Genomic DNA, 13,313 nt, shown 5'->3' on the forward strand with positions numbered 1-13,313 from the left:
TTCATTCCGAATAAAGTATAAAATTAACCAAACGATCTTAATTGCATAAGTCATAGTTAGGTAATAAAATATAAATAAATCACATGTGTCGTGTGTTACGCGATCCTCACAATAATTACAAAATAAATAAATTTTAATTCATAGATAAAAGATAAAAATCTGTGGTAACTTATAAGATTAAATGTTTGCACAGAAAATACGATAAAATATTTTGTTAGATACTTTGGAATATGATATTTGGTCAAATTTATTATTTCGGTATAGCTAAGAACTATTAGTGCCTATAGTGGTTATAAACTTATATAATACCTATATTATCTATGATTTTTAACGATTTCCTTTCATAAAATAAATTATCATAACCTTTTTAAAAAAAAAAAATAGACATTAGTTCTTAAATCTAAAAATCTGAAATACGAAAATAATTAATAATTTTTTAGAGTACTTATCCCTCCCCATTTCCGCCTATGATCTTAAGATAATGAATATTTTGCCAAATCAAAACATTGGTCAACGAGCTTCAATTATATTGAATTAGTGTTATTCAATGTTATTATATTCTACTATTCTAGTATAATATATTGTATAGCATTTTTAAGTTATAGCCTTATTGCCCCTATTATAATGTGACAAATTTTAGAGAGTTATGTGTTAGAATAACGTGTTTTGAAATGTCAACTTTTATAAAAATTGATTTTTTAACTATAATATACATTTATATAGTGTATACTTTTATATGCTATTATAATTAATTTAAAAAATCATAAATAAAATAAAAATTATAATATTAAAAAAACAGGTCTATTGTCCATTATAATTTTCAATACTTTTGTATTACTTTATTGTTAGCAATAGCTCTAATAAATTTGTCTAAATCATAATAAAAATTATCAATTATTATTTTTTTAGTACTCTATTTAAAATTAACAATTTGATGGAGGTAGGTAAATCTCTCTGAAAATAATAAAATTCTAATGTAAAAAAACTTATAAACAAAATAAAAATAAGTACATTTACCTGTATCTACAAAACTATAAAATTGATATTTTCTTCGCTTGATTCAAAAGAAAAAAAAAATACCGAAATTGGTTTAAGAAAATTATAAACCAAATGTAAAATTAAATATTATTCATTAATAAATAATTATGTTAAAATAAATATTGGTGTTCCAATAATGATTAGTATAAATTATAATATTAAATATATTATTATAGGTACGTCTTAATTATTTATTTAATCTCATATGCATGAATTTAATGCAAAAGAATGAAAATTAATTTTATTAAAGTGTTTCTTTTTTAGCAATCTATGTTTAATATTCATTCAAGCATATTCATCATAAAAAATTAACAGATAGTTGAGTGAAAATTAAAAAAATTAAACTAACACTTATGCGTGTGTTAAAAATAGCCGACTGTTTGGTGGAAAATAATAATTTATTTACTTTTAGCTTTTAACGAGGGCAAAGAACTTTTAACGAGTATGAATAGAGGTGGTCACGCTGTGGTTGGATTGATCGTCCGAGTCTAAGCGGACCGTTGTTGGGCTACCAAAAAACGTAAACACTAGATATTTAACTGCTAAAAACGTTATAAAGCCATTTACTTGTCAATGAATGTCAACATAGGACGTACTTTGAAGAGCTGCTGTATTTGTAAATAGTCATAATATTTTCGGTAAGTACCTACATGATGTAACTTTGGTGTAAAATAAACAAATCACATCGATATAGGTACCTTCATAATAGACTAATATACATTAATTCGATAAGCTTTATTGTAGGATACGCTCATATTTATTTTGTTTACTTATTGGATTTAAAATATTTTTAACTAATTTGAATCACTAAAATTGTTATTAATATTAGATTTTTTTAAACATTAAATTGTTTAATATAATATAATATATTATATTTATTAAACATTGTAGTTATAAATATTGTATTGTATACATACCTAAATATAAAATATATTTAATAATATAATATTTTTATTTAATTTATTTTTGTATAGGTTACTTAAAATCGTTCGAATTCTAAAATCTGTTCGTTAAGTTTTTATTGTAATCTATTATGTGTTAAAAAATTTACAAAAATAAATAATTATTATAAACAGGAAGACCTTGCTGAGGTTTGAGATTACTGTAATGGACGAGTTAAATAAATTTGAATTCAATAATGAATCTTTTCATACAAATAACAATTCTAAGCGGATGTGGCATTAGTCATTTAATTTTTATTAGTAATAGATACAATATATTTCTCAAAATAAATCGCATAGTATTTATTATTTATATATTTATTTATTTATTTATTATAGTAATTATTATCAGTGCTCGCGGAATGGAAAACTTTCTGAACCGGAACGCATTATTATTAAATATACGTAAAAAATGTATCTTTGGTACAGTTTCGGATTTAAGGGGAGGCAAGAGGCCCGTCCCCTTGATAGTTAAATTATATTTTTAAGTCGTAACATAAAATTATATATTTCATGTATAATAATATGAAAAATTTGAGTCCTCCCTCAAAAAAAAAATAAATAATATTGTTAGTTTTTATTAACTATTAAGTCAATGCCGATATATGTACTATAGAACAGTGTGAAAAACTTCATCGTATAAGTAGCTTAAAATTAATTTAACTGTATCGAAAATATCATAGTGTTTAATAAATAATAATATACGCAATGGTAAAAAGTTTAAAGTTCCTACGTATAATATTTTTAAATTGAAATAAAATTTGATATAAATATCTATAATTTTGTAAAAAAAACAATTGTGAATATGTATAGGTACGAATGTATTTTTTAAAGTTTTGAGTTCTGTAAAAATAAATAATGAGTCTGTATTAAATTTTAAAGTTTAAGTTATTCAAATCAAAAATTAAATTGAAAAAGCCCACCCAAGACCTCCCCCCCCTTAGTTGCGCCTATGGATATTAAATTAGTTATGAAAAGTTTAATATTTAATAAGTAATAAGTTACATTATAGTATATTGTTAATAAAATAATTATATGGCAATAATTTCAAATTCAAACTAACTTTATTTAATATATTTATGAATTGTATAAATATTTATTATTTATATATAATTTTTGACTATCTATAAGCAGTTATAATTTATGTATATTATTATTATTTAAATATATAAATAGATAGGTTTTTTCGTTTATAGGTAATATATATAAAGATGAGAATTTCAATGTTAGTTTTTAAAAAAAAAATATGTTACTGATGATAAATAAAAATGGTATAATCGAACAGAGCATAAAAAATGCATTAGTCACTGTCAACTGTTTTGAATTTTTGTAGTGACATTAATGTTGGCTGTAATTTTTTAACAATACTTCATAGAGAAAGGATATAGATTATTGTTTTCTAAGGTCTACATTCAAATTTAGTTTGTTCCAGCAAGAAATATTTGCTTCAAGGGTACCTGCTCACCATTCCAAGACTATTTCATTGTTAAATGGGGTACCAAATAAGATTTCAAAACTATAGTTACCTTGTGATTTGTACCTGCACGGCTGCACTTAACGATAAATACAAGGAGTTAAATAAATTATAAGTGTGACTGCTTATTAAAATAATAGTTAAATATGTAATATTAGTATTACCAAGATAATTATGTGGTACCTTAATCATTTGTACATAAATTTTAATTAATAAAAAAAAAATTTCGGAATTTTATGTTTGTAGAATAATAATTTGTAATTATAACCATTAATAAAATAATATGCCCAAATAATATTTTTAATGCTTAATTAATAATAATTATATTATAACTTGCTAATTTCCATTATTTTAGACTGAGCGGTGCTGAATGAAACGGTTTTACAAGGATGTGTGTGTGTGTGTGTGTGTATTTTTATTTTATATTTTTCATCACTATAAACACGAATAGATCAATTTTTTACTTGAAGTTCCCTATAATATTGACTAAACAAATTATAACCTACTTACTAACATTCAATATACTTATCAACTTTTTATCTATAAATCTATAATAGGTAAACACAACAACTGATAAACGTATATACATATTATATATAACATATTGGTATCTGTGGTAAAATAATATACAATTAAGTTGGTACATATTATTCTCTTACCACATTTTATACGGAAAAACCACAATTCTTATTGTCCGTGTTTTAAGAAATACTCGTCCACAAAAACAAAATCTTAAATTTAATCAATAATTTTTACCAATATTTCCATGATAAAATACTGCACACGAAAAACTATTCTGATCGATTTTGGTCTGCCCACCTATTCAACACATATTTTATTAAGTAATATACCCATTTATATATTTTTTTTGATATATTGTAGTAATTTATTTTGCTATCAGTAATAAAGTTAGGTTTTTGCTAAAAACATTATATTTTTTCTATAATTAAAATGTGATAAATCTGATTATCTAAACTATTCTTTGTTTAACATCCAAATGCATATAAAATAAAAAACAAAATTAGAACGTCCATATAAATATGTGAATTGCATGCAATCTCTTAGAGAGGTCTATTTGAATTCATTACATAATATAAAAAAAACGAAAAATAAATCAGTCAAAATTGTTTAAAAATATTTTATTTATTCATAAATAAAAACATAGTATAATTGGTCACAAATTCGTAAACTTTTAAATGACTTCTTAATTTACTAAATTAAAATTACATTTTTCTTCCTACTTTTGGAGACTCTATTAGTCTATTAGGACTGGCAGTAAAAACTTAATTGGTGTACTGGTGTGGTTAAAAATATTACATTTTTAAATTTCACATTAAATTTCTAAAAGTTTTTATTTTAAAATTATTAAACTTTTTTTATATTATTTTACTATTTTGGTTAAGGTATAATATCGTTGATATTGTCACCCCCAACGTCATAATATCTATTAATTGGTTGTACCTTTTGTTTTATTTATTTCGTTGTCAGCAACACTAAATATTTTTTTTTTTTATTTATATAAATAAAATACAATCTATACCCATGGGCATAATAAGAATATGTGCTTCAAGCAGTTATTTACATGAAAAAACTTGAAGGAAGAAGCTGACCAATTTCAACATTACCTTTTGTTTATATCTATATTTATTTTTTCTTTCATTATTTTTATCATAATTATTAATCAAAATAAAATCCAAATATTTCAAAAAAAATCCTATTCTCTATCAACAATGCCCCCTTATATTTCTAATTTATCTTTTCACTCCGACCTTACGCTTCCTAAATATGATAATCTTTTTCATACATTATTCTATTAATATTTTGAAATCGCGTCTTCAATGTAGCCACATGTAAATAGTAAATACTTATTTTTCTAATATTTTCCATAGTCTATTATAAAATTTAAATTACGCATTTTTACATATTTATATATATTATATATTTTATATATCATATTATTGTACTTACTTTAAGACATACCTGAAATATATTAGGAATTGAAGAGTAAAATATACAATTCAGTTTAGAATGGAATGATTCACAAACATTGGTTGTATGCATAGTATAATTAAAAGTTAGAAAATTCAAAAAAACACATAAGTGCATGATAAGTAGTATGATACACAGTATACAATTTGGACAAACTCGCTTAAATAATGGCATGCAATTATTTGAATTTTTTTATTCAGCATGCGACCTAACCTGGGATGCAGCCTTATTTAAATACCATTAAAAAATGTTTAGCATATTTTTTTATTTTTTTGTTTTTTGGTTTCAGTAAAAATTACCTATGGGGAACGTTATTTAATATTCAAGCCTTAGGTATAAACATTAAAAATGTTATAAATTTAAAACAACAAAATAATTTTTATTCAAATGACTAAGATTTTGTTAAAATTTGAACTTCAAATGCTTATAAAAAAAATCGCTTTTATGTATCTTTAATATTTTTAAATAGCTATGATTGTTTACAATTGTAAGGAAATTTATAGAAACATAAACTAAAAAAATCGAAAATATCAAATGTTTTTTTTTTTTTTATTTCAACTGACTTTTTGCTTCGTTGAGAATCTATAATAAGTACACCACTGAACCACGTCCCTATCTATTTACACAGTTTAACGTTATACTATTATTGACTATAGTTAATAATACCCAGTAGTATCATATTATGAGCGATGAGTATATGATTTAATATTCTAAACGTTATTCAGTTATTGTACAATATGTGGAACTTAATTAGGTAAAAATTAGTTCAACCTACCATCCACTAATAGAAATAGAAATTTCTAATATAATATAATATAGGCATATAACAATACAAAATATAAAATATTCTTAGAAATATAATAGTCTGGTTATATATCTCCGCTAACAGTCAATTTTTCTATACAATACTTTATCATTTAATTAAAATTTAACACATCCATTACATGACATACTCAATAACAAAGTATATTTTATAGTTGATACTAATTAAATAGTAGAGCGACATTATTGGTTTTTTAAAGTTTTATTTTCTATGTTACCCAATGGCTAGTACTAGCAAAAGTAGTGAAAAAACGAAAATATTAATCTACTCGTATTATTTGGTTTTTTTACTAATAATTCAAAAATATATATTGATAGAGACTGGAAATGTTATTACCTACCATCAAATATTTAAATTTGCCTTTTATTAACATGAAACAGTTTTAAAAATATTTTGGTTCTTTTTGTAATTGTTAAAAAATATTGCATTTTCAAATTTTATTATTTCTTTTTCTATTGACGTTTAAAAATGTTTATGCTTGGTCAAAAATCTTTATAATTTAATGAAAAATTCTCTACAATTTATTCTTAAAGCAATTTGAAAACACATTTATACAATTTCAATATATTATATAAATGTTTGAAGTTAAAATTTTAACAAAATTCGTCAAAACCACTAAGATTTGAAAATACTTTTATAGTTAAAAACCAATAGTATTATTAATATATTTACAAATTTAATAACTTAAGCTTAAAAATTTTTTACAGCAACCTAAAAATAGGGAAATTATAGTCTCTCATAAATTTAAATTTTTCTGTTATTTGTACACATATATATTATAGAAATAATATCTAAGCATTTTTGGGGTCTTAGAAACGGCATAATAAACACGATTTGAATTTAAAACAAAAAAAGTTGAATATATTAAATGTCTATAAATAGCATTTAAAAGCCAAAATATGTTGATAATTATAAAATGTATAGAAAATTTGTATATAAAATTATTAAAATTAATATTCATGAACGTTTAAAAAAACAACTAGGTACTAACAGGTATTTTTTTATAAATTAAAGTAAGTAAACAAAATTGACTTTGTCGATCGACAACTAGTGTTTTGTAAATACTCTGGTTATTCTATGGTTTTTTTTTTTTTATTAATTTTTCACTTTTTCATTAATTTAAAATAATACTGTGGTATTTTACTTTTGACTCATCAAAACAATAAATAGTTTCAATAATTTTCCAAAAATAAACTTTAAAGTTAAAAACTAACGTTTTTTTACTACTAAAATAGGTGATGGTAGAAATACAAAATATACACACAGTACACACACATATTTAGGGTGATTGTTTAATCGAACAACAAATAGAAATAAAACAACATATTTAATATTTTTTATCGTTATATGTTATATATTTTTATTTTTTTGAATGACAACATACATTTTTAATTTCATATTTTGAAGTAGAATATTCTTAGGACTTAGGAGTATTTCGATTTATAATAATCGGAATCCGGACAAGTAGCTTATGACTTATGAGTTATAAAAATTTAAAGTTTTGGTGAGCGGAGTAGAATGGTGACTGGTAGAGGAACACTCTGTAAAATATTAGTCTACTACTCCGCTCACCAACGTTTTAATACTAATAACTCTTAAACTTTTAGTCCGAAATTTGATTTTATGTATTAAAATACTCCAAAAAATATTCTGCATAATAATATGAAATTTAATATGTGTGTAAATTTATATAATTGTGGATACAAGAATATAAAATAATGATAAAAATTCTACAAACTGTACAAAATTACGGTATTGTTTGTTTAATATTTTTAAGGGGGCTTTAACTCAAATTATTTATTTTTTTTTTGGGGGGGGGGGGGATAATCCTCCGTAAGCCCCCCCGATCTCCGCCAATGGTGTTGTTCGATAAAAGAATCCCTCAATACATAATTTTATATTTGTAAAACTAATACATTACGTTGTAAAACAATAAAACAACATAACATGAACTAAGTCTAATATACGTAAATATATGTCTAATATACCAATAATGCAAATTAAATATAATATTTTGAGACTTCGATTTTTTTTTCAATAGGATATGATTAAATATAATTTTTATATAGTATATCATGCAATGTATATAACATTTTAAATTTCTATTATTAAGAAATATACCAATCGATGAACAAACTATTATATCGCTACAAACAAAACAAAATAAATATATAATTTATAGTTATGTGGTTTAATATCCATTAGAAATTATTTATGTGTAGGTCGGTACTAGCTGGTAGTAGGTAGGTACTAGTTATGTATCAAAATAATTAAAATAGATAAAATACTAATAAATAGGAAGTAACGTTTGCAATTACATAAATATTAAATAATTTAAAACGTATGATTATAATATAAAATATTAAAATATGATAAATGTTGTATAGATAATATATTTATTTGTATAATCTATAAACAGCGTACTTTTGGAGGAAGCTGGACTATTAGCTATTGGCTATTAGTATGAGTGCCAACGGAGAAAAAGAAAAAAACGCCGAAAACACTCAATTGGAGATCGAAGAGGAACCGGAGGAAAATAATAATAAAGTAGTGGTTTCCAGTGACGATGAAAATTGTGTAAGTACAATAAATAAACCCTTAAAATTTAAATATTTTTTTAGTTCGCTATGTGCTTATTCTTGTACCAATTGATACAAATTTATAAATACGCTATTCTATGTCAATTGTTTATTTATGTATTTTGGTATTTATACTATAAACTATATTTATAATTCTTATTACGCCCAAAATTATAGATTTTACTACTTATTCCGGTTATTCATATACCTAACTTGTATAAATATACATATTTGACTAAATTAATATTATTTTAAATATGTGGGTAACTTATATTTATATTTTTTAAATTAGGAAGATAATAATACATACTGGAAATGTTTATTTAATGTTATTTATATTATTAATAATAATAATTTGTTTTCCTCGTTACATGCAAACGTAAACAAAAAAAAATTATCACCTATAATAGACTATTATTGTTTTTATCGGACACGTAAAATAGTATTTCTTATTTTATAAACAGCATCACAATGGGGATCATGACCATTTCATTTATAAACTATAAGTATATATTTTCAATTTAATCGAACATGATAATATCATAACTACTATACTTATTCGTATATAGTTGAAACTTGTAAATTGTAAATTGTTACTTGGAGCTTAGTAGACTCACCTACAATAGTAATTAATGTACCTATAATATGTGAGTACCTATATAAGTGCCAAAGCGTGTTCTATCATGATATTATTAATGCATTAATAACGATCCTTAAGTGTCTCCAATGGGTGGCTTCTTATATCCTATCCCTCAAGCCATGTCACCTCCATCACATACGCTTATTGTAAAATAATAATTACAGATTGTGTATTAAAATTAAATAATAATTGTTATAAAATAAAATAAAATAACGATCACCCCTATGAATCCGCCTATGCATCTCTCCTAGGTACAGATTGTACAGTACTACAACTACAGTAACAGTAACTATACTATCCAGAATTTACTGTTACAATTTATTAGTGGTGAATAACAGTATCGGTAAACAAATTCATGGATATATTTATATAAATATATAATTATAATTTATGCCATTTTTTTAAACCGATTTCTCGAAATATATTGTTTTATCGCTACAATATGGAAAACTAGTAATATTATTTATATTATTAATTTTATAATTATTTGTATTATATCATCTTTTATTGTCTTAATTTTAACTACCTATGTCGCTAGTTGTGTAAAATCAGATTGGATAAAATATGCCAATTGCAAGTGGTGACCAAGTACGGCCAAATCTGGCCCGCCATCATTTATTAACTGGCCCGTCAAAGTAAATATTCTAAAAATGTAATGTTTGTAAAATATTTCTTGTGTCTTATTGTATTATCGTCAATTACATATATTTATATTTAATTTTATAACAAGAAATATATAATAAATAATTAAATTTATTAATATATCTTAATATACCTTATTAAGATGTGCTTAAAATAAAATATAACATCCAAAAAAAAGAAAAAGTTTTAATTCTTGACCCACCAATAAGAATTTTTTTTTTATGGCCCTCAGTAAAAAAAAGTTGGTCACTACTGCAATATGCATATAATCACAGTTATTTTAGTTGCCATCATTCTTTTCTAGTTATACACCTGTGAAAAAAATTATTAAGAACGAAGTTCATAATATAATAATATACATTATACATTGTACAAATTACAAATACACACTACATCTGTACTCTGTAGTTATACATCAAATCACATAAATATTTTGTACGCCTATAGTAAACATCTGAATTCGAGTAAATCAGTATAAATATCTGTCGTATATTCCACCGCCCCACTACTATCAATAATAAATTATACACATCCCTACACATATTTTTGTTTGAGTGAGGATAGTCAAACTTCACTTTAATTAAAATCATTAATCGCCCATCGGGACATATTATATAAGACAATTAGTTTAATTACATTTTGGTCTGGAACGCGGAAATACTATTTTCAATTAAATGATTCTCAGTTGATAAAGTTCGATGTTATATTATTTTAATAAACGCAATTTCCTAAATACTTATTGTTATTTTACTATAATATGTTACGTTTAATAATTTGAGGAATTTTGTCATCATTTAAAGTGCTTAAAAAATAAATTGTATGAATTTTGAATGTTTTTACATATCTGTAAGAATAACTTATGTGGGTCTAACATGAAATTTTTAAACATTTTTAATCAGTAAATTAATTTTTATCGCCATTTATATAAAAAAAAAAAAAATGGAAAACTTCAAACATCTTAAAGTAGGTAACTTAAAAAGAATCAAAATATTTTGAATATTATATCATTTATAGAAATTGATCATCTAAATTTCTAATGTTTTCTATAGTTACATTTATATAAAAAAAATAATAGATTTTATTGAAAATTGGATGTACGTAAAAATTCCCGTTTTTTCTTAATTTTTGCCTTTTCAAAGTACAAACTAAATCCAATTTGCTATCTGAAACGATCCTTAAAATTAAAAATCGATACATTTTTTCGACTACTTGTCGTATTTATAGACATAAAAAAAAATACAAACCATTGTAAAATCAATAAATTCATCTCTTCCGCACAGAATCTAAAAAGGGTTATATCTCATAAAGGTTATCCATATGGGCTATGTTTGGTTATTTGCAGAGCAGGACCGCTTTCTTATCGAAACATGGTATCGATTGTTAATATTAAAATGTAATAATTTCACTTAAAATTCGGACAAAATCTAAAAATCGGATAAATTTCAATTTTCGATTCGTGGTGGTCAGCTCGCGATTATCCTTGTCGGCAGTGGTGACAGCGGTGCGCAATGGAGTGAAGGGGAGAGCGTGTGCGGTGACGGTGGAGGCGGCGAATGCCAGGTGTTCGCCTTAACGGACAACGCGCCAGTCGTCCATCCGACATGACCGCATACGCGTTTTATTGTGCTCGTCAAAACTTCGTCGTCGTCGCCGTTCCGCTCACGTTCAGCCGCCGCTGCCAATAACTCGCCACCGGCACGTTTCGTGTTTTTGTTTTGTGCACACAATAATCTCCAAAAACTGTGGAGACTTTTTGCATGCTGTAACGTCATACTCCGTTTTTTCCACACGAGGTATATACACCATTCACACACACACATACCTGCATCATGTGTTATGCATATATATATATATATATCGTAATATATAAATACATTTGCGTTAAAGTTAACTTTATTATTTAATTAGTAGGCTCAATAGTTTTATATAAGTAATAACTTAGCTTTTCGCAGTAATAATACGTCAAATTTAATTGTTTACAACAATACAATATAATGTAAAGATATCTGTATAAACATCATGGTTAAAATTTACCACTAACTTATAACTTGAAGTTTTCGATGATTTTTATTTATTTTTTGTGGGGTGGTTCGTTCATGGTCGGAGAAGCTGGAATGACGGATAATTAACGAGATTGATATATATGGATTTTTAAAAAAAATTTTTAGTAGATATACAGTCGATCTTTTATGATTACGGCGATTATACGCATTAAGTATAATATATACTACCGAAATCGACGTCGACAATTATCATAAAAAATTAGCTTACTAACACATAATAATATACCAATGTTTAGGTTTAGCAGACCCATTTTTTTATTGATACCTTAAATAATAGAGAAATTGACATATTATCAAACTTAAAGGTAAGCATATTAACTGTGTTCTCTCGTTGGCTTTTTACAGTATTTTAACTTTTAAGCAAATAATGAGTATGAAAAATACGTAAACTATTAAAATTATAAGATGCATATAACTTACTTAAAAATTAAAATAATGTAAAAAGCAGCAAGATTAACACAGATAATGTTTTTACCAATAACATTAATAATAGTTCAATTGAATCTAATATTTAAGAAAACGACACAAAACTAGAATTTTTGAACCTAAATATTGATATTTTAAACGTAAATACATAAGACATGTGGGTATGACGTTATCTTAAAAGCCAACTGTGTTTACACTTTTCTCACCAATGTTTTCACTTTAATTTAATATATTACATAGGTATGTGTCTTGAAAATCTGTATCTACGGTTTACATGCAATAAAAAAGTTCTGATTGTGAGATGATTCTTAGTATTTACTATTTATTTTATTTACTCGTCTCTAAACTTTAATTTGATTTAAAGCATTCATCACATTATATTTAAATAATAATATAATAATAAAGTGCAATGGTTAATTAAATATTTTCTTTGATGTATACATTTTATACTATACAAAACAGAAAATAATTAGTTCTGCAATTATTTTTATATTTTCATACCTACTCGTGATATAATATATATATATTTATATGTGTGTATAAGTATATACTTATTTATACAAATTTTGTACCTAGGGTAGGTTTTTTTAATGTTGTACACTTTTTAGATATTGTACATCATATTAAATACTTATTAACTTAGTGACATATAGTTACCTGATTAGATAGCTATTTTATTGTTTTATAAAAAACTATGT

General features: G+C 24.2%; 1 protein-coding gene across 2 annotated transcripts in view; it reads left to right on the top strand.

The window, feature by feature from the left end:
- Window positions 1-1,546: 1,546 nt before the first annotated feature.
- LOC132927113 (CD151 antigen) overlaps window positions 1,547-13,313 on the top strand; it is a 52,313-nt gene continuing 40,546 nt past the window's right edge. Inside the window, exons 1-2 of one of the 2 annotated variants that reach the window (XM_060991572.1) lie at window positions 1,547-1,676; window positions 8,685-8,842. In XM_060991572.1, coding sequence (XP_060847555.1) covers window positions 8,729-8,842 — 114 coding nt within the window. In that variant the 5' untranslated portion in view covers window positions 1,547-1,676; window positions 8,685-8,728. Of the gene's footprint in view, window positions 1,677-8,684; window positions 8,843-11,702; window positions 11,920-13,313 lie in introns of those variants that run through there. The other variant, XM_060991573.1, reaches the window with a different exon arrangement.

The sequence above is a fragment of the Rhopalosiphum padi genome, chromosome 3, assembly GCF_020882245.1.
Source record: "Rhopalosiphum padi isolate XX-2018 chromosome 3, ASM2088224v1, whole genome shotgun sequence".
Classification (NCBI taxonomy): Eukaryota; Metazoa; Arthropoda; class Insecta; order Hemiptera; family Aphididae; genus Rhopalosiphum; species Rhopalosiphum padi.